Consider the following 21196-nt stretch of genomic DNA (forward strand, 5'->3'; position numbering starts at 1 on the left):
TTCCTTCTCTTTCTTTTCTTTGTCTTTCTTCCTTCCTTCCTTCTTCTTTCTTCCTTTCTTCCTTTTTCCTTCCTTCTTTTCTTTCTTTTTGTCTTTCTTCCTTCTTTCTTTCTTCCTTCCTCTTTCTTTTTCTTTCTTTTTTTCTTTCTCTTTCTTTCTTTCTTTCTTTCTGATTGGTTGGGTTGGGTTTTGTTTTGGAACTCTTGACGCTTATGGAGTAAAACTTTTATTTTCTTTTACAGCTTCTGGGGTTCCTGTCATACTGGGAATGGCATTCCCACCCCCAGATTGTAACACCCAGTCTCCCACGATTCCTTCTGGGAGAGAGCTCTGCGATTTCGTTTGCACAGTTCCCATCTCTGATCCATCTGGAACGCGTTTAGATGCGAGAGGAAGGCAGGGTCCAGATGGTGTGTTCGCTCTTCCAGCCCATTTCAGTGACTAATCCTTTCGCTCCCGGCCAACGGCCAACGTGAAGGCCACCTTTATCAAGCCCTGAATTCCTGCGGGGGCTGTGCCTTAACATCCACAGAGCAAAGGCCACCCAGAGCCCCCCTTCATGCCCACGTGGGGCAGGGGGGAGTCTGCTGCTCACCTAGCCCCCAGCACACTCTCCTCCCCACCAGAGAGCAGCCTGAGGGAGGAAGCATGAGCCACCGGGGTAGATGCAGCTCGGGTCAAGTCCAAGGCAGCGTGCCCCACGAACACAGCCCCTTACAGTATCAGGAGATGGAAATGACCCACGTCCAACCACAGGAGACACTGTCAGGGAATCGGGCTTTTTACAGCGGCCGTGACGGAGGACGGAATGCTGTCCTTATAGAGTGAGGGGAGAACGTCCAAATCAGGACTTGTGCTGGGACTCCTCAGCCTTCTCCTTGCGGGGGAGGGCGCTGGGCGGGGCCAGGGCTGCGCCCTGATTTCCAGGCCAGCCGCCACCCCTCTCCCTCAGTCCCCTCCTCTCTGTGCTCAGACCCAGTAGAGTTTGAGTGTGGGGATCACCAGTGAGTTTTATTTCCTCTATACTTTTCTTTTTCCACAAGGACTGTTACAAAAATGCATCCTCCTTCATTAAAAAACATACACCATTAAAGAAGGAGGAGGAGGGGAAGGCATCTAAGGAGAGGGTGCGCCCCTCCCTCCTGGACATGGCCTCAACGGGACACAGCTGGCGTCTCTGCAGAGCCCCCCCAACACCCGGCCTGGCGGGAGTTCCCCCCGCCCCTCCCGGCCCCGCCCCTCCTCTGAGTGTCCACACCGTGTCCCCCGGATGCCCTGGGCAGCACAGCTCACCCCCAAGTCCCAAGTCCCAAGTCCAGGCACACCAGCAGCCTGGCCACAACATGCCCTCAGAGCCACCGTGCACACAGCCGGGAGGTCTCGGGAAGGATGTGGACGGGGACGCGGAAACAGACAGGCCGGGGGCCAGCCCAGTCCTGGCCCGGCCCATGCCGTCAGCGGGGGTCTTCGACTGGCTTCTGACCCCCGGTCTCCCCAGCACTCAACAGGCACTGCTCTTCCTCTCTCGGGGAGGCAGGGGGCTGGGGGTCAGGACGGGGCAGCACAAGGGAGGTGAGCCTTGCTTAGACTGAGGCACGCCAGGGCCTGCCACGCACTGACCACGGCAGCCCGGGTCTCCCCCTCGCCCCGGGGCCAGGCGGCGTGTCCCTGCATCCAACTGAGCCACGCAGCCGTGTGCAGGCTCTGGTGCTCGGTAAATGCCCGGCGGCCTTCAACCAGCCCCTGGGCAAAGCTGCGCACGGTGCCCGCCCAGCAGGCAAGCGCACAGGGCAGGTGAGCCGCACGCTCATCCACAGCCCTGGAGTCCGGTTACGGCCTCGGACGCGGAGTCTGCGGCCCAGCAGAGACGCCACGGACACCAGGTCCAGGGCACCGTTTCCGGGCCAGAGCGCTCTGGGAGAGTCAGCTCCCTCCCATCCCGATGGGGCAGCTGCCACACCGCCTCCTCCTTCCAGAGTAGTGACGGCCGAGGCCGGGCCAGGTCGGGTCGGAAGAGGCAGGAGGGCCCAGGGGCCGCAGGACGTGGGGGCGGAGAAGGACCCCGGAAGCCCTTACCTCGGGCCTGCTCTCCGTCTCCGTGCTCACCCCCGCCCCACGGCCTCCCCGCGGGCCCTGGGCCCTGAGCTGTGCGCTGGGCAAGGTCAGGAGCACTCAGGGAGGGAGCTCACCCCGTGCAGCTGGGTCCCGCTGGGCCAACCCTCCAGCTCAGAGTTTCCCAAGGCGCCGAGAAGTCACAGTGGGGAGGAAGGGGCAGCAGGACAGAGAGCAAGCATGAGTCGTCAGAGAAAAATGTGCGAGAGCCTGGTGCCTGACATACCCCAGAGACGGGCCGCTGCTCCGAACAGCACGGGCCTCAGGGCCCTGCCCGGGTGCAGTCGTTCACGGGCTGTTTATACTACCGCCGAAATCAGATCAGGAAATATTTTAACAAGTGACTGGAAAGAGACCAGACTACCCCTCTTCGGAGGGTTTTCATCTTTATTTTCTTGCCGAGATATTGACCAGGCACCAGTGTTTATGGAGAAAGGCACAAGCCTGGAGGCCGGGGCTTTCGCTGGGGCTCAAATTCAGCACAGGGAGGACTGGGTCATGGGAACCAAGAGGTGGACAGAGGAGTGAGCCCGGGCGGCTGCGCGGCTCGGAGCGTCGCGCGTGCGATCCTGGGGTCCGCGTGCGGGAGGCAGCGTCCCGGAGGCAACAGGACCGACCCCGTCACCCACCTGCACGTCCCGCAGAACCAAAGTGGTTCAAGGTAAGGGCTCAGGAAAGAAACAGAGGCCTGGAGAAGGGCAGGCAGAAGCCTATTTAAGGAATTCCAAAACGGGGCGGAGAGAGATTCTGGAAGTGATTTACGGGGTATGATTGATCCCAGAATTAAAGGAGGCCTGGAGAGGGTCATCTGGAGAGCTGGCAGCTAAGGAGCTGGGTGACGACTGGGAAATTTTCCAGAAGACCAAGTGGGAAGGGGTTGGCCGGAGGAGGCGGCCTGGGGTACTCAAAGCCACGTTCCAATCTCAGGTCTGTTCCTCGTTAGCTGAGTCACTGGACGGATCCCCACCATACGGACCTGGTGGGAGCAAGCGATCCCGGGTGGAAAGCCCCCAGCACAGAGGAGGCACTCGGCACACCAGCCAGCTACGAGTCCCTGGGACCAGAGACACCAGAAGAACAGTGCTCACACCTGCTTAAGGGCACACGTACACACAGGCGCACACCGTGCACAAGCTGGTCACTTGCTGGGGGACCCCTCGAGAGACCTGGGATGGTCCGACTGCCGTGTGAAGCGTGTCACTGGGCACAGATTCACGTCAGGGCAGGACAACCCAGGGGAGCCCTGAGCCCAGACTCCGATCCGCCAAACCACGGGCCCCGTTCCCCAGGCTGGGTACCCAGACGAGACGTTCTTCCACACCTGCGTGGCCAAATCCCAATCCCTCCGCCGCCTCTCTCCCTGGGCCCCTCCGGGGGTACCACACCCGGGACGGCCGTCTCTGCCAGCCAGCGTGGCACTCTCCTCCTCCCCCAGGATAGCCCGGGCCCCCTCTCGCCTGCCCATCCTTCCCTCAGGGTCTGGGAAGCCCTCTGGGTTCAAGCCCACACGACTACCTACAGAGCCCCCCACCCCCACCCCCGACACTGCGTGTGGTGAATCGTGCCCCTTGACAGGACCCACGCCTAGGGGTGCCTAGAACCATGGCCCCTTGGTCTCAAATAAATTGAAACCCCCTGACTCTTCCAAGTAGAGGGGTCTGGCCCGTGCAGTGGGGCAGCTGTGTTACCCAAGCAGCAAAGTTCCCGAGGCAGCAGACCGATGCTCGAGGAGGCATGATCCGTTTTAAGAGCAAACCAAGAGGAGAACTCTCTTGATCCCCGGTCCCTGGCAAGCCCGCAGACCCTCCCTGGCTGCTGGGACCCCTCATAGGCATTTTGCCAATAAGATGAAGTCTGGGCCCAGAAACCAGGCCTCGGGGCATCGGTTTCCTCGGGGCTTTTTAGTTTCCTTTCCTGGAATGTTGACAGTTTAAAGATGTAGATGAGGTGCTGGTCCAGCCTCCCTGACCTAGGAGAGGTTACGGCTCGGCCACAGCGGCTTGCCTCTTGGGACACCCGATCGACCGACCGCTCGACCCCCACGCTGCCCACAGAGGGCAAGGCTGCTTAAAGCGACCCCACCCTGATCTCTCGCAACATCTGGCTGTGTCTGGCACAGACAGACCCCCACGTGCCACTTTCATCGTGCGTCAACTGACACTAAACAGGCAAGACCTACCTGGCTAGGATCCTCTCCCCGCTCTTTCCTTCCCAGTTAAATGGAAAGAATGAGTCAGACCAGGGCAGCTCACCCCTCGTACAAACACTGGCCTCGCAGCCGAACGCAGGGCGCAAGACCTAATCCCACAGACCTCATCTAAGAAGTATGAGGAGAGCGCCGTGGGGCCCAGGACCCAGGCTGGCTTCGTCCTGCCCTCGGGCCCGGCACCCGCCACCAACCAGGACCTGGGGAGGCACACGGCGGGCAGAGAGGTCACCCACGGTGGTCCCCAGGCTTCACCAACCTCCCCCGTCAGCCGCCTGTTACCTAGATGAAGACCCCAGAGGAGAAGGCGGTGGTCATGCCTCCGATGGGGCCGAAAGCCCCTCCCCTGGCTGTGAGGTCTACCCTCTGGACTCCGACTCCCCAAACAGGGCCTGGATACATGGGAGTTCCATAACGGAACCGCTATCGAGGGCCCCAACTCTGCCACTGACTAGCGCTGGGGTTTCTGTGGGCCTCAGTCTCCTGGCCTGGGGGATAGAGATGACACCTTTTCCCTTGGAAGGATGTCATCAGGATAAAACGACGCACAGAAGCCCTCAGGAGACGGGAAACGGAAGGAAGAAAAGTCCTAGAGACTCTCACCCTTGGCCTTCAGAGAAACTTCTTAAGCAAGCACACCTCCCACCTGGGTCACATCTGGGTCACATGCTGTTCCCGCCTCTGTTCCCAAGGAGAGGCCTGTGGGGCCCAGGGTCTGACTGTCCCTCAGCCGCCCTCCGGCCGATCAGAATGGTGGGTGGGCCCCACAGCCTGCAGGACAGTTAGGCCAATCGGCCTGTCCCCACGTCCCCAGCCCTCTCGGGGTGGGGGGGGGTGGTAAGAACCCGCCAGCTTGTGCCCTCCAGCCCCCACACAGCAGCCCTCCCAGCACCTGTCCACAGGGACAGGCCTGCGGCGCTGCAGGGAGGGAAAAGGCCGGCTGGTTCCGAGCCGGGAGACCCACCTGGGGCCTGGCCTGCGCTGCCCCCAGCGTGCTCCCCCCTCCCCATGCCGGTCCTCGTGTCACTGACACAATCAGAAGGCAACGAAATGAGGGAAACGGAGAGGGTCTCCACCTTGAAGTGACTTTCGCTTATTTCCGGTGAGCAAGGAAGCTTTCGGAAGCTCGAAGGCCCTGCAGTTTGTGGCATAAGGGTGAAACCCACAGGCTCTGGAGGCTGGGTTCCAGCACTTTCCACCGTGGGTGCTGCCGTGAGGTGTCTGGCAAATGGCAGCCACCAAACCCGCCCTGGACAGACCTGAGACGCTCCAGCCCCGCGGGTCCCAGGACGAATCTGTGAGGTTCAATGCCATCCCCTCACGGTGCACACCCAAGACCGCTGGGCTCCCCTCCCAGCCGTGGGACATGGGGCCTGGATGCCAGGGCACCACTTCTCGGCAGCCTTCGACCCCAGGAACCCCCAAGCCCTCTAGTTCTGAGTTGATTCATCTGCAAAACAACCCCGAGGGCAGAGGCCAGACCACCGACTCCCAGTAAGACATCCCATTCCTTCCCCAGGAGCCCGGGCATGTCCGCCGTTCCGGCCTCGCCCTGCTGGGCCAAGGAAATGGGCCCCCGGTAGTTCCCTGGTATTCAGTGCCATAGAAGGGTGGACGGCCTGAAGCCGCTGTCCTAGGCCCTGTGTGCTGGCTCATCGGTGTCTCCCACACTCATCCCCTGAACTTCCCTTTCAAAGCCAGAGACGTGGCGGACTTCAGGAGGGACGGGACGGGAAGAGCGGGGGCCGGGGGAGGTGCAGACCCGGGCTCCGTCGTCTGCTCTCGTCCTCGGGGATCCCCGGTGGAGCCCACTCAAAGCCCCACCTCGCAGGAAACCAGACCTGCTCGCCCGCCTCCTTGGCTCCCGGTCAGTCCCAGAAAGCACCAGGCAAGCCAGGGCCCCAGACCCGGAGAACTCCAACCCTCTGCGAAACGCCAGCAAAGCTGCAGCCTTGGGACGAGCCCTTGGGGCGAGGACATTCCTGAGGGTTGGGGGAAGCCGTGCTACAGCTGAGTGACAGCTGCACAGGCGCTGGGGCAGCCGGGAGGGGACCCCACCCACAGCCTGCAGACCGAGCCTCGCCTGCCTGCGCACCCTGCTCTGCTGTTTGGCCCCAGCCAGCTCTGGGCGGCAGCCTGCACACCCCGGGGACGCGGAGCCACGCAGGAACAGCGCTGCCGGTGTCCTCCTGTCTCGGGAGTGTCCCACCCAGGGCCTGGAACAGGTGGACAGTCGAGAGCCCAGGAGCCCAGCCCACGTCTTCCTTGGGCCTAAGGAACACCAAGAAGAGTGAGGTCTGAGTTCTCTCCCGCGGCACCTTCATGAGCCCCTGTGGCCCAGCTCCGCGGCCCAAATGAGCTCCCCTGCATCTACCCACGTATACTGATGCCCTGCGCTTACCACGCAGCAATAATAATTGTGAGAGCCGGCAATGTGACGGTGCAATTCCTGTGTGACATCCCCCCGCCCCTCCAACAGTCTTCTGAGACAGGTGCCGCTTCTATGCCCATTTCCCAGATGGGGAAACTGAGGCACAAAGAGGCGCTCAGAGGTGCCTTGGCACCCGTGCTGAGCCCAGGCACTCGGGATAGGTAAGACGCGAGCACCCTGCCCTCCCAGCTCCCGAGGGAACCGAGAGCGTGGCCATCGGCCGCACGACCCGCCTCTCCAGGCCCCTGAATTCTGAACTCATCCGTGCATCCTCCCTCCCGCACGGACACGTCACAGAGAGGGAAGTACTCATGCTGAACGTGCTGGGCAGAGTCTCCAGCTGAGCGTGACGTGATGTCAGGGGCCAGTGCCATGGTCACCGGGGTTGGGGAGGGGGGCTGGATGGCACGAGGTTAGCCGCCGCTGACACCACTCGACCCCGTGTGGATTATGGGGAGTTGTGTTACCTTTGACGTTTCCCCCAATCGCTGCTTCTGGAAGGTGGGGCCACCCGGAAGAATGCGGGGCAGACACAGGGAGGGGGGAGCCTCTGCCCCCTCCTCGTCCCTCCCGGCCCTGCTCCCCTTGTAGGCGCCCCCACCATTTATGCGGAAGCCTACAGCCTACCTGTTCAGGTGAGGGAGGCCAACCCTGAGAGAGTGCTGGCCTGTCCCGCCCTCTCCAGCTCGGGCTGACCCCAGGGCCTCCCCTGGAGCCCCCTGCCCACCTCATCAGCAGTGCCCACCCCCCAAGCCAGCCCCACCACACTGGGTGCCCAAGGAGGACCCACACACTCCCTGCGGTCAGTGAAACCTAGCCACTCTCCCAGCAGAACTGAGTGCAACGGGCCTTATTTAAACTATAAATCTGAACAACAAAATAAGTCCCTGGGAAAGAACCCCGTTTGGAAATCCTGTTCCCACACCTCCAATCCTAGAAAGTGCCAGCCACCCCGGCCCTCTGGTGCACGAGCGCTCTCTGGCCCAGGAGGCACGGGGGACGCCGTCCCTTCCTCCCCTGCATGAAACCGGCTGAGGAGGACGCGGCGTCCACAAGGGAACTGGCTCGCAGAAGCAGCCCCTGGAGGAAGCCAGGGCTCCCCTAAGCATCTCACGCTGTGTCCAGGAAACACAGAACTGGGAAAAGCAAAGAAAAAACCGAACAGGAAAGAGATCGCGGTCACTGCAGCCTGGGCACACCCTGAGGACGTGAGAAAACACCTTCCCCAGAGGCACAAACATTGTGCTGGCTTCCCTGAACCACACTGAGGTCCAGGCGGCCCTTCCTTGTCCCTCAGCTCCCTGCACTGCCCGCCCCTGCGCAGGGCTCAGGGCTCTGGGCTCCCGGCTGTCCCCACACCCGGGTTCCGGGAACCGACCCAAGCTGGCCAGGGCACCAAGGGCCCACTGGACGCACAGCCACCCCCTGTCCTCCCCAGGAAGGTCTTGACCTTCAGCCAGGCGCAGTGCCCTGGGAACAGACCAGCCCAGGATCAGTAAGGAGGAGACCCGAGGCAGAGGCTCCCAGGCTACCCACCTGGGACCGTGGGTGGGGGGGCGCAGACCTCGCTTTCAAGCACAAGGCCAGAAACAAAAGCCAGAAGCTGCCGAGACCCCCTCGCCTGGATCTGAGAATGGCATCTCACCGGCACTGGTGAGGGTCCTACACCAGCAGGAGGGCAAACTCACCCAGGGCCCGACCCCAACCACCACGGGGGCCTGACAAAGCAGGCTGGCCTCTGATTGGCCAGCGCCCGGTAGAGCTGGTAGGTACCTCCCTCTGATTGGCCAGCGCCCCAATGGGGCCGGCTAGTGCCTCTCTCTGATTGGTCGATAGCACTCCCTCCCTGCTGGCCAATGTTTCACTACCTCCCACTTCGCACTTCCTGGACACAATCACCTGTTCTGGAGTCCGATTTGCGCACCGCGCCGGAAGTTCCTGTGCTGCAGGGACGCTCGCCTGCACCTGCCGCCCGTGCCCGGCCCAGACCTAGGTCGCGTTAGAGGTCCGCAAACACTTCCGGCCTAAGCGCGGCTACTCCCGGCAAGGGCCAGCCTCTCCTGCGGTTCCCTGGGACCCCTCTCCCGGGCAGCGCCGCCCCCGGAGCTGCCCGCTGCGCCTCTCAGTCACCCTCGGCAGGATGCAAGACGATTACTTCCCACCTTCCAATTGGGTTGAAACGCCCTCTGTCATTGAGAGATCGCTCTTTTTACAACGCAGGCTGGGAGGTTGAACATGGAAGTCACTCCTGGCGCAGGCACACATTTGTGGCATTCGGTAAGACGACAGACGACATGAGGATCCCTAGTGCCAAAGTGCTGGCAGGGAAGACCAGGCCAGAAGAGTGACCGTCCCAGGCATGAAACACAGGTCCTGGCATCAGAAAACAAAGGGACCCTCCGAGTCCTGCACGCAGACGTCGCAGGGCCCCCTGGAGCTCCGCAGAAGGAGATTTTGGAGAAACTGGGTCAGCCTGGGTCCATCTCTTGGGTCTGAGTCACCGAAGAATGGCGACATTCGCTTCTAATGTGGGGTTATTACTTAGGATGGGAATCGGCCAGAAAAACTACTGGGTGAGTCGAAGCTGATGGGGTGATGCGTCAGACCGTGTGACCCCCACGACCACACGTCCACGCACATCCACTCACGTCCGACCGGGCCTTCATTCATTCCATAAAGGGCTCTCCAGCCACCTCCGCGGGGCTGGCGCAAAAACAGCGTCTGGGTCTGCAAAGCCGCCACCTGCACCCACCGCAGAAAAAACCCTCCCGGTGCACCAGCCATCGCGGTCAGTCACACAGGCTCGTGAGCTGGTCTCGTTCACTCACCGGGGGACATTTCCCGTGTCACCTGTTCTCCTGTTTCTCACGGGAGGGGGACACGGGCGCCACTGCCCACAGGAGAGACAGGGAGCCACTCACACAGCCAGCCGGTGAGCAGGGCCAGGTGCCCGGCACCAGACCCCATAACACGGCTTCGTGTCGCCTCAGGGCCCGGGAAATACAAAGTGGATACTGAGCTCACTCTGCGCTCTGCGCGTGTTATGTATCGAGCCCTCACCAAAACTCCTGCAGGACACGTGATCATCACCCCCTTCTAAAAAAAAAAAAAAAAAAAGGGAAACTGAGGCACGGGGAGGCTAAATGCACGGTTGGTGGGAGGGGAGCCAGGCTGGCCGGCTCCAGCCGCCCGCCCCGAGCATCACCCACACCCCAGTCCTCACGCTGTGCCCGCAGCAAGGGCACGTCTGCCCCTGAGAAGGGCCAAAGCAGGCTCCGCCTTCAGGACCTCAGGCTCCCCTCCCGCCGAGCCAGGCCAGAAAGTGCGGACACCGGAGGAGTGGCTCATCCGGGGGAACAAAAATAAGGAGGAAAAGAGAAACCCTGGTGTCATACTGCCCCCCTGTGAGGAAAAACATGTCATCAAATGATCAGGCCCAGCAGGACCCCGCTGGCCCCTCCGCAGGACCCGCAGCCCCGGCGTTCCCCCTGCGGGCTCCACGGCCACGGTTCATCTCAGCACCGCCCATCGGGCGGGCGTGGCTCACGGCAAGGAGAGAAATGTCACCTGGCCCCCGGCTCCCCACACACACCGGGCCCGGCACACAGGACAGCCTCGGGAAACCACGCAAACACAGGCACGTGCAGGCGCACCGGCACTCGCACGGACACGTGGGTCCCCACGCGTGGGCACATCACACACACGCACCTGCTCCCACACGCACACACAGACACGCACACGGGTGTACCGCCCTCAAAGGGGCTCGTAGCACATTTCCGCACATGTTGCCACACGTGGCCTGGCCACATGAGCCCAGGAGGCGACGCGGGTGGGAAAGCGTCCCCACCACGCAGACGGGGTCCCACCCTGACTCAGCGGGATGACCGAGCCTCCTTCCGCTGCGCTTCTTCGGGAACAGTCACATTTAAAGCCCATCGTGGCAACTGTGCTCTGTCCCTTCTGCAGAAATACCACCCAGAAGAGCTTGCAGAATAACGTCCTACGTAACTCGGGGGCTCACTGTGCATCAGGCACATTCCACATGAGCAACTGTCAAAGCAATTCTCCCCGCTTTCCGGAGGGGAAAGCTGAGGCAAATGCTCAGTTGGCACTGACCTCCCAGCTGCCCACACTGCTCCTGGGGCTCATCTCCCCTCACATCTAACTGCCCATCCCCAGCACAGGAACCCAAAGTCGTGGCCAGAGGCGCCCCACCCGAGCTGAGACTGTCAGTTGGCACACGGGTCCCCGCGCACGGGCAGAGAGGGTCAGGGCAGCCCTCCAGGTCTCCACTCGTCCCCCAAGAGACCCCCTCTTTTGTCACTGCAGCCACTTCTGCTGGCATCGCCTCCCTGGACAAGCGGTGCTGGGGGCGCCCTGCCAACCAAGCTAATGAGGGGCTTTCCAGCCAAGGGAAGCAGCCCCAGAGAACACGGAACACCAGAGCAGAGTTTGGGATGTCCTGCCAAGAAGGAGGGGCGGACAGGAGTAAAGCCAGAGGTGGACGAAGGCACCTGCTAAGGGAGGGGAAGAAGAAGAAGGAAAAGGCCAAGTTTAGTGTCACCTCCTCCAGGAAGCTTCCCCAGGTCTCCCCAATGGGACCAACCCTCCCAGATGATTTAAAGTGACACTTGGCACCAAAATGAACAGTGAAACAAACACACGTGCTGCCCAGAGGACTTGGGGGCTCCTGCACCGAGGAGCCCGCCCCCGCTCACCTCCGTCCTCCCATAACCCTCCAGGCCAGGGTGCAAAGGCCTTCCGGGTCCAGGTAGGTCATGCAGATGAGCGAAAGGCCAACTAAAGAGAAGGAACAGGACAGTGTAGACTGCTTTCAATCTGGTTCCTCTTGAAGGCATTCCAGTGAAAAAGGAGGGAGGAAGAGAGGGAGGGAGGGAGGGAGGGAGGGAGGGAGGGATAAGGGACGGAGGAAGTTGGGACCTAAACACTGTTGGCCAAAGGCAACTCATCCTTCGCCCCAGGGTGAAGGGGGGGGGCGCACATGTGGCAGGACCGCCCCTCCCCCTGCATCTGCTGCTCTGGGCACCAGGCGTCCCCCAGGGAGAGCTGATAAATGGATGTGAAGTGAAAAGGTATCCCCCCCTCCCCCCTTAAGTCAAAGGCGCTAAGGCGCGGCCATGCTAAGCAGAAAGGAGACCCTTGCTCAGCGCCCAGATGCAGAGGTCACACAGACCCAGAACCTGGGCTCCCACATCTTGCAGGCCTGTGGGAGGGTCCGGTGACATGATGCGGGCATAGGGCCAGGCAGATGCCAGCACATCCGTTGTGATGTGCAGTTAACACATGCAGTGGTCTGGAGCGGGGAGGGGGGGGGGTGGGAACGGGACCCTGCTTTGCTCCTTAAATGCAAACCCAGGGTGCCTCAGGGTGTAGGTGATCATCGCTAGTCTGCCCTCTAACTGTTCTGTTATTAAGTGGGGGGAGGGAGGGGGGGGACAGTCTGCTCCCCACCCCCTCAGCTCCAGCCAACAGTGTCTGTGATCCAGGGAGGAGGCAGGGCCAGACGGCCAGAAGGCAGGGGCGGGGCAGGCGGGCATCAGCTGTGCTGGGCTAGGGCGTGGCCGCGGTGCTTGTCCAGAAATATCTGAAGGGTGGGGTAACGGGGCAGGCTCTGGCCGGCACCCCAGGAACAGCCCTGGAGCAACATCACAGGAGAAGGGACTTCGTGCCCCGCACCCGAAGAAACTCCTGCCTGGGGCCCCCGCTGGGTGGTCAAAGCCACTGGGCAGTGACCACAGCTCCGGCCCCTCCAGCCACTGAGATCTGGACCAGATGAGGGACAGGGCTCCAGGGAGCCAGCCTGGCCTCTGAACTCCTCCCACTGACTGCTCTCTTCTGGGGAGGAGGGAAAGGGGGAAGGATGGAAAAGGATGTCTTTCCAGCCAACTTGATTGAGTCAGAGGAAATTTAACCGTTTCGTATCTGTCAAGTCCCACAAAGCTTGGACGACTCTTCCCACAAAATTATTGCAAGAAGCAGGCACGTGACTGGACTCAACCAATGACGGGCCGAGGAGATGACCTCAATTTCCAAATATTGGGGTCACGTTTCATTTCACACACTCCCCTCCACCCGTTACAATGTTAAAGGGCCCCAAATGCAATCTTAGCTTTTCATTCCTTCACACACTTGGCCAAGGAGAAGGTAGGAAAAATAGCCATGTTCAGAGAAAACTCGGAAAACATCTGGCTCATCCCACAACGGAGAAAAGGACAGGCGCCTGGGAGGACCGCTCCCGCCTGCCCGCATCTGCGGTGGACAGCCGCCCTCCTTGGCCACGCACTGCCCATGACTTCGAGACGGGTCCCGCCCTGGGAGGTGGGACGGGTCTGGGAAACCCGCTCAGGAAAGCGGCTTCTTCACATGCTTCTAACGGTCTTTCTGACCAAAAGCCAAATGAGCAACTCCCGGGCCAGGGGCCAGGCTGCTGCCCCATCCCCTCTGCCACGTTTCTGCTTCCAAGGGGCCGCCCTCGGGAAAGAGGGGGTCGGAGAGGGGGCAGGGACTGCAGGCGCAGACAGAGCCCGGGAATGGAGCTGGGGGCCCACTGCAAAACCGCCAAAGGCATGATCCCCAGCCTGCACCCGGCCCCGGCTTTTGGGGGTGACGACTCCCCTGAAGGGTTCCGTCCTGTGTTCCTGGGGAAAGCCCATCTGAGGAGCAGGACGGGGCTAAGGCCCTCGGCCACCATGGGGCCCCCACCGACTCCAGATCACTTTCCCGGAGGCCACAGTTGTCCCCCCCCCACCCCGCCTTCAACTGATCCCCGGGGCGTGGGGGTGGGGGGAGTCATTTAGCCCAGGACCTTGGGCACGTTGGTGGCAGCCCAGGGATGAGAGAGCGAGTCCCCAGAGCTGGGCTAGGCACCCCTCGGCTCCCACAGGCCCGTGCTGGCTGGACACCCCGACTCCTGCTCATTCTCTTTGGCCCACCACACACCCATCGCGCCAGGAAAAAGGGAAAGGGTATCTCAATCGGGAAGTGTAGCACGGAAAGTGATTCTTCCCACACGGCTTCAAATTACAAAGTGGCGGGGACAAGGGGGCGGGCGGTGGAGCGGCTGGCCAGCTGTGCCCCCCAATTCCCCTGACCTCGCACCAGCAACTCTGAGCCTCGTCTCCAGGCTTGTTAGTGGGGACTTGGGACATTCTGAGACCTCCGATGTCTGAGGCTGTGCAAAGACCCATCCCACAGGTAACCACCAAGGTGATGCTGAGAAGCCACGGTCCCATCAGGAAGCTGAGTGGGAGGGAGTCAGAGCTACAAGAGTCCAGGCAGGCGCCCAGGGGAGGGGGCTCCTTCCAAGTCAGACCTCTGGCAGGCAAGGGCCCCATCTGTGGACCATCTGAGCCTCTCTGCCCAGACGCCACCACCACCTCCCAGCTCTGCCCCGCAAACCCCATCTCTGGGAGGCAAACCCAAGAACAACTGCCTCCCCGGGGTCAGGAGGTGTGGGGGGGGGGGGATTCGGAGCAGGGCTGGAGGGGCTGCGGCTTCTGGGATTCCCAGGCGGGGGGGCCAGTGTCTTCCCCCCACCCCGCCCCAGGAGCCCGGCCGGAATTGACGGGCTGCGACTCTAGGGGGCGACCCTTTCCAGTTTTCGGGAGAGGAAGTTCTGCCGGCGCGAGTGATGTGGGACAGAGATACTAAGTTTCGGGACAAAGTTTGCCGGCCTCGGGGACAGACCCTCTCGCCGATCCAGCGCCAGGCCCTTCCTCCGCGCGCGCCGCGGCCCCACCCGGCCGGCCCTCTGGCGCGCAGGAGTACCGCGCTGGCGCGTCTCCCTCCCCGGGCCCCAAGGCTGGCATTCGGAGAGGCGGCCCGCGCGTTCCCCGAGCTCGCGGGTGGCGGTGGGGGGGGGGAGGGGGGAGAGCGCCCCGGAGGCCGGCGGGGGCCGGGAATGACAGCCGCCCCCGCGCCCCAGCGCCTTACCTGCGCGGCTCAGAGGCGGCGCCCACAGCAGCAGCAGCAGCAGCAGCAGCAGCGGTGGGGACAGCAGCGGGGCGCCCGGGCGCGGCGGGCTGCGCGCTTTCCAGCGGGTGTGGACGTCCATGCCGGCGGGGCGCGGGTCGGGGCGCGCGGGGACGCACGGGGGCGCGGGGCGCGGCCCGGGAGGGAGCGGACTCGGCGGGGACCGCGCGCTCTAGGAAGTCATGGGGAGCAGCCGCCGGCGTTCTCTTTGTGGCGGTGGCCCTCGCGCCGGGGCCGGCTGGCGCGCTCGCCCACGCGCGGGGGGTCGACCTTGGCCCGCGGGGCGGCCGGGACCCCGCTCGGCTCGCCGCCCTCGCCTCCTCGCCCCCTCCGACTCCTTCTCGCCGCCTCCTCGCCGCCGCCGCCCCGCGACCCGCTCCCCGTGCGCGCTCCGCTCGAGCGAGGTCCTGCGCCAGCCGCGGGGACGGAGAGTGCCGACCTCGCCTTGGGCGCCGTGCTCTTTTCCCCCCTAGTCCTCCCTCCCTCCCCCCTGGAAGGCACCCGCCGCGGCTGTCGATCCCCCGCGCCCGCAGCAAATCAGAGCCCGGCGCCGCGCTCGGCCGGGCCGGCCCCCGCCTCCCACTGGGCGCCGCGGGCGAGGGGGCGGGGCCGGCGGGCGAGTCGCGGCGAGGAAGGGGCGGGCCCGGGGCGGGCGCGGGCGCGGGGCGGGGGCGGCGGCCGGCTCTCGGCGGGCGCGCGCCGACGCGCCCCGCGCCGCTCCCCCGGGCCCCCCGCTCTCCCCGCCCAGGTGCCCGCACCTGGCCCACCCGGGGAGCCAGCGTGGAGGGGCCCCGGGTTTGCTCACTCTGGGCTGGGAAAAAAAAAAAAAAAAGTTGCTGCTCAGCCCAACTTTTTCTTTTACGTGGACGAGCTCCGAGCTCCTCTTCTGGGTGGAGACTGAACTTCCAATTCAGCCAGATCGGGGCGCCCAAGACTGAGGCCGACTTGTCAACCCGCCCGGAGGACCCGCCCTCCACCTTCCCCCTCACTGAGGATTGGGCGTGGGAGCCCAAGTTAGGTCTGACCTCCCAAGGGTCCCAGAAGGAGCCTGGAGGTTGCACATCTGGGATCTTAATCAGACGAGGTCGGCCGGCCGGCAACCCACCACTACCACCACCACCACCACCACGCCCCTCCTCGCTCCCTCCCGCGCCCTCCCCCCTCCCCGTGACCCCTCTGCAACAAAAGGAGATCAGAGGGAAGGTGCCCCTGGGGGAGGTGACAGCGGGCAAAGGGGTGAGGGGTCGGGACCCACTGCCCTGGGGACTCCCGCCGGGCGCCCGCCTTCACTTCTTTAAGCCCTGGGGAGGGCCCGCTGGACTGGACGGCAGGCTGCCCCTTCTACCAGGCTCCTCAGCCCAGAAAGCCTCCCGCCTGGGACAACTGCAGGGCCCTTCTTACAAAGAGAAGGGGCGAAGGCGTTTTCAGTGGCTCGCCATTCCTGAGCCGTCCAATCCGGACCCCCTAGAGCACACAGTTCCCCCAGGGGTGCTGGGCCGGGCCGCTCCCTGTTACATCTCCAGACAGGTGCGAGATTCCCCAAACGCCCTGTCCTGCCCACCATTCCAGAAACGGGGACTTGGGGTGGGGGTGGGGCGTACCTAGCTTTGCTGGGACTGATGGCCCCGTGCGGCTTCTGGTGTGGGTGGCACGTGGCGGCTGACCGCTGAGCAGCTCGGCTCCGTATCTGCCACATGTGCCCTTCGTGGTGCCACTAATGGGGAGGGCCGCACAGACAGAGGGGAGATGTTTGGGGGACATGAAGTAAAGCAAATTGTTCTTTCCGGTTTTTATATTTCTTTGTTGTTGTTTTTTTCTGTGTAAGTCGTATGTATGATCCGAATTGTGTGTGTGAGTGGTGTGCATGCTTGTGTTTATGCATGAGGGGCGTGTGTGTGTGTGTGTGTGTGTGTGTGCAAGCTAGAGCTGGTCCTTTACTTGTATGCGCCTTCATGAGATTCTACCTGACACTTCTGAGCCCCCAGCCCCAGCCCTGTCAGGCCCCGAGAGTGCCCCCCACCAGTGGGAAGGCCAGCCTCTCTCCATGACTTGGGGTGCTGACACAGGTCAGTGGCCTGGCTACCAGGAAATAGTACAAACTTTTGGGGTTCTAGCTTTTCCCCAAGGACATATGGCACTTCTCGGACAGTCACGTGCCCCTCCATCAGGCAGCCACCCGGAGTCCCTCTCAGTGATGCGCAGAAAGCTTGCCCCTCGTGGCCCTGAGCAGACAGGACAGACGTTATCCTATCCCTGGAGAGCAAGGGGTGTGATGTCTTGGCCAAGCTGACGAAGGTGCGTCTCCATTCCATCCAAGCCCGGAGCTGGGTGGGGAGGCCAGTTTCCATGCCGCCAGGAAATGCAGAGAAAAGTCCCTTAACTGAGCGGCCTGACCTGCCAGGCCAGGACTTAGAACAACTTGACTGTCTGAGTCACGATTTGAATTCCAGTGAGCACAGTGAAAAGGTCAGCCACCCCACGGGGGACCCAACAGGGTGCAGGGACTTACCCAAAGTACCAGCTCATGTGTGCCGCAGCCAGAGTTTGCACCCAGATGTCCCTTTTGGGCGCGAAACACGCTGATCACCTCGCCCGGGTTCACGCAACAGTGACTGGTGGTGGTTGACCCCAAGCCCAGCATCCCCCGGACCCTCCCGTAACGGATTAAAACAGACGGCCTTTGAGAACTGTTTAATTTGCTCTGGGCCCTAGAGAGTCTGCAGTGAGCAACACACCCGGGTCCCTTTGGCGTGGGCCTGACAGCTGCACAGAGACTCGGTCATCACCTGTGTGGGGAGTGGCCGCCTGTCAGCCCACATCTTCTGTAATTCATGCCAGGTTCCAGTCTGGCCCATCCCGGTGCCTGTACCTCCAGTCGTGGCACTTGGCCATGGGAGGGACTCACCAAGATCCGGGGCTCTGTGCACCCCGGCCACGGTCGCAGTATACTTCCCGCGGTGCCCGGTGAAGAACGGGACAGGCCAGATGTGCCCCGAGCTCTGCACCTGCGATCCGACCACCCAACGTGCCCCCTGCTGCCGTAAGTTCTTCCACTGACTATCTACGCAGCGGAGTTGTGGTTCTCCACAGAGCGTCCACGCGAGCACCAGGTATCGCCCTCCCCTGGGCTGTTGCAGCCGCCAGCCTCCCATCTTAAGGGGCCACTCAGCCTCCCAGAGTCATTGCCTGGCTGGGAAAGGGCCGGCCCGTTCCCGAGAAGCCTTCCAAGGCAGCCGGGTTCCCGCCCTCCTTTCCCTGCTGTGGGTGGAAGCTCACGGCCCCACGGACAGGTGGGAGGGACCTGGGTGTCTGCTTGCCCTCCGAGAGTTCACGGTCCGCTGGGGCACCCAGGTGGGCCCAAGGCGTCTGGGGGGGCTGCGGCCCAGCAGAGTGAGTGGCCCCCACACCTGTCCGCAGCCTGGGGCTGGGTTCCCTCTGGCCACCCAGGGATGACGCTCCTACCCCGCATCCCACACCTGCAGGTGGTGTCCTGGGATGGGAGCGGCCGACTCAGCTAGGGCCCCAGCGGCAGCCACAGGTGAATTCTCCCCTCTGCTCCTCGGTTTTGTTATCTGAGAAGCAGGGAAGAGGGACCCCACATCCACGGACCCAGTAGAACATAGATGAGAAGGTGATGGGGCGCCGGTGGGCGGGGGCAGGGGGAGCTCAGTCGGTTAAACGACGGACTTCGGCTCAGGTCATGATCTCACGGTCCGTGAGTTCGAGCCCCGCGTCGGGCTCTGTGCTGACAGCTCAGAGCCTGGAGCCTGCTTCTGATTCTGTGTCTCCCTCTCTCTCTGCCCCTCCCCCACTTGTACTCGTGTGTGTGTGTGTGTGTGTGTGTGTGTGTGTGCGCGCGCGCGCATGTGTGTGTGTGCGTGCGCATGCCCCCCAAATAAATAAACATTAAAAACATTTAAAATAAAAATAAAAATAAAAATAAAAATGAAAAAAGAAGGTGAGCCAGGAAGGCCTCGGAGATGCCAGTGCCCCTCCCTCTCTGCTCCCCGTCCCCCCAGCCCAACCCCCTCCCACACACCCCCCACAGCTGGCCTGTCTTCCTCCCAAACCCCCAGTCAGCAGAGCAAGGACCCTCCCTCTGAGGGAAGAGTTCCAACAGCAGGGTGTGGATGAGCCAGACCTGAGCAGAGACCCTCCGGCCTCACCAGGTGCCTCACTGGGTGTGACCCTGGGGGAGGCTGTCTGCAGAGGGGTGGCCCTGCCGGCTCTGGGGACCCCACCCCTGCCCTGTGCAGCTGTGAGGCTCAGCACACCGCAGGGCCCTCCTTCCACCCTGGGGGCCAAGTGCTGTTAATCCCAGGGTAACTTCCGAACAATTACTAGCAAAAATCATTACTTATAGTTTTTTTAATGTTTACGTATTTTTGAGACAGAGAGAGACAGAGCATGAGCAGGGCAGAGGCAGAGAGAGAGGGAGACACAGAATCCAAAGCTGAGCCATCAGCACAGAGCCCAAGGTGGGGCCCGAACCCACGAACCGCGAGATCATGACCTGAGCCGAAGCCGGACGCTTAACCAACAGAGCCCCGCAGGAGCCCGGAGCCCCCCAGGAGCCCCAAAACTCACTGCTTTAAAGGCCAAGGGCACAGCATGTCCTTCGTCATCCTGTTTCCATCATGCTCCTCGTTCAACTCGGACTTGGCGGAAGAGGGCAGAGACAGGACTGGGTGGGCCCAACAATAGGCCAAAGCAGGGCTCCCCAGGGCAGCAGTCTGCTGGGGCCCCACATTCAGGTGTCCTGGTGCTTCCGGGGCCTTCTCCCCCTCCCTGGTCCCCATCTGCCCTCTTTGCATGTCTGCACCCCTAATCTCTTCCTACAAGGACAGCCAGTCATATTGGATGAGTTTACCCTACAACGAAAATGACTTTCTTTTTAACCTTAGTCTCCTCTTGAAAGGACCTGTCACCACAGTCAATTCCGGGGAGGCCGGGGAGGGGGGGCGCCGGGGTTAGGACTTCCACGGGGGACCGAGGGGGCGCAATTCAGCACACAATACCGTGGCAATCCCAGTCTGTGGGCCTTTTGGAGAAATCCAGGGCACTGTGTTTTCCAGAACAATAAGGGCATTCTAACGCCCGTGGGGGTGGGGGTGGGACCACGTCCAGCAGGAGGGGCCTCTGATGGCATCTCACCCTGACTGCTGGGCCAGCCCTCCGGAGTCTCGCTCCCCTGGTGCATATGGAGCTGAGCGTCTGTGACGCCGACCGCGCTGGGGGGAAGGGGGGCAGCACACAGGCTGAGACCCGGCCGCCTCCCATGAAGGCTCCCGAGTCCTTCCCGGGTGCTCGTTTCTCCCTCCCCACCCTTTCTGTGGACGAGTGCCCCTGCCCTGCTTCAGGAGCCCCTGCCCGAGGTGCCCAGGGGGTGCAGAGGAACACGTCTCAGTCTTTGTGAACAGCCCACGGGCGAGCAGGTACACCTGAGCATTGTGGGCGGGAGCCGGGCCTGGAAGGCCATGTGGCCGTGTGCGGACGTCCCTCCAGCTCCGGCAGGGCGGCTGTGGGGCTTGACCTCGGCATCCCGGGCCCGGCCCACCATCTGAATGCTGAGTGGACCAGACAGTGCACAGAGGCTGTGCTGCAAAGAGCCGGGGGGTCGGGATTCTCACGCGGAACCCCAGGGCCACCCTGATTCCACCTCACGGTCCGTGGGGTCCCCCAGGAGGCTCTCCTCCACCCACGTGGAACCTTCCACCGCTCTGACCAGAGAAGGTCCCTTCCCACACCCGCCACCCCCAGCCCACCCCGAGTCCAGCCATCTCTGGCAGCCCAGGACCCAAGGGTGCCGGGACCACCACCCTACAGGAGCAGACCAGTCCGCAGTCACGGGCCGTCATCCTTCAGACCAGACAAGCCTGCAGGAGGCTGGAGATTTGCGTCGGGGCTGCAGGGCACCAGCGGAAGGCCAGGAAGCAGGTTCTCCACGGCCAGGGGGCCGCCCCGGGGAGCGCAGGAACCGGGCAGCGAACCCGGCGGAGCACCAGGCACCCCGGTGGCCGAGTCAGCCGGGACGGCGCTTTGTTCCCCCCAAGCCCACGAGGGCCTGGTTTTACTGCACCTCGCTGTTCCTCTCAGGGGCCAAGTGAACTCTGAAAAGTTACAGGAATTCCAGGCAAAACAGGCCATGACGGACAGCCAGTAGGACTCTTAAGTGTGGAGAGAGCGTTTCCAATTATCCAGACAGCGCGACGCAGGGACGCATCTTCCAGCCTGTGACGAGCTGGGCTCGCCGCCCTCCCAGGGAATGTTTTCTAGAGCAAGGCTGAGTTTGCAGCCCAGGGGAAATGTCAGCTGGACAGCTCTCTACGGCTGCCTCTTGTAAAGAACCGTGTGCGCGAGTGGAGAGAGCTGCCGGTGGTCGGCGGGCCATCCCCCGGATTCAGATGACGGTTCTGGGGTGCGTGTGATGGCACCCCACGTGGGACCTAACTGGA

At 62.6% G+C, this 21196-nt stretch overlaps 1 protein-coding gene across 2 annotated transcripts in view; it reads right to left on the bottom strand.

Annotated features, from left to right (window-relative positions):
- The window catches only part of COL5A1 (collagen type V alpha 1 chain), a 148634-nt gene extending 133448 nt beyond the window's left edge, over positions 1 to 15186 (bottom strand). The window contains exon 1 of one of the 2 annotated variants that reach the window (XM_023242951.2): positions 14703 to 15186. In XM_023242951.2, the coding sequence (XP_023098719.2) occupies positions 14703 to 14823 (121 nt within the window). In that variant the 5' untranslated portion in view covers positions 14824 to 15186. The remainder of the gene's footprint in view (positions 1 to 14702) is intronic. The other variant, XM_023242950.2, reaches the window with a different exon arrangement.
- Between the last annotated feature and the right edge of the window lie 6010 nt (positions 15187 to 21196).

The sequence above is a fragment of the Felis catus genome, chromosome D4 (assembly GCF_018350175.1).
Source record: "Felis catus isolate Fca126 chromosome D4, F.catus_Fca126_mat1.0, whole genome shotgun sequence".
Classification (NCBI taxonomy): domain Eukaryota; kingdom Metazoa; phylum Chordata; class Mammalia; order Carnivora; family Felidae; genus Felis; species Felis catus.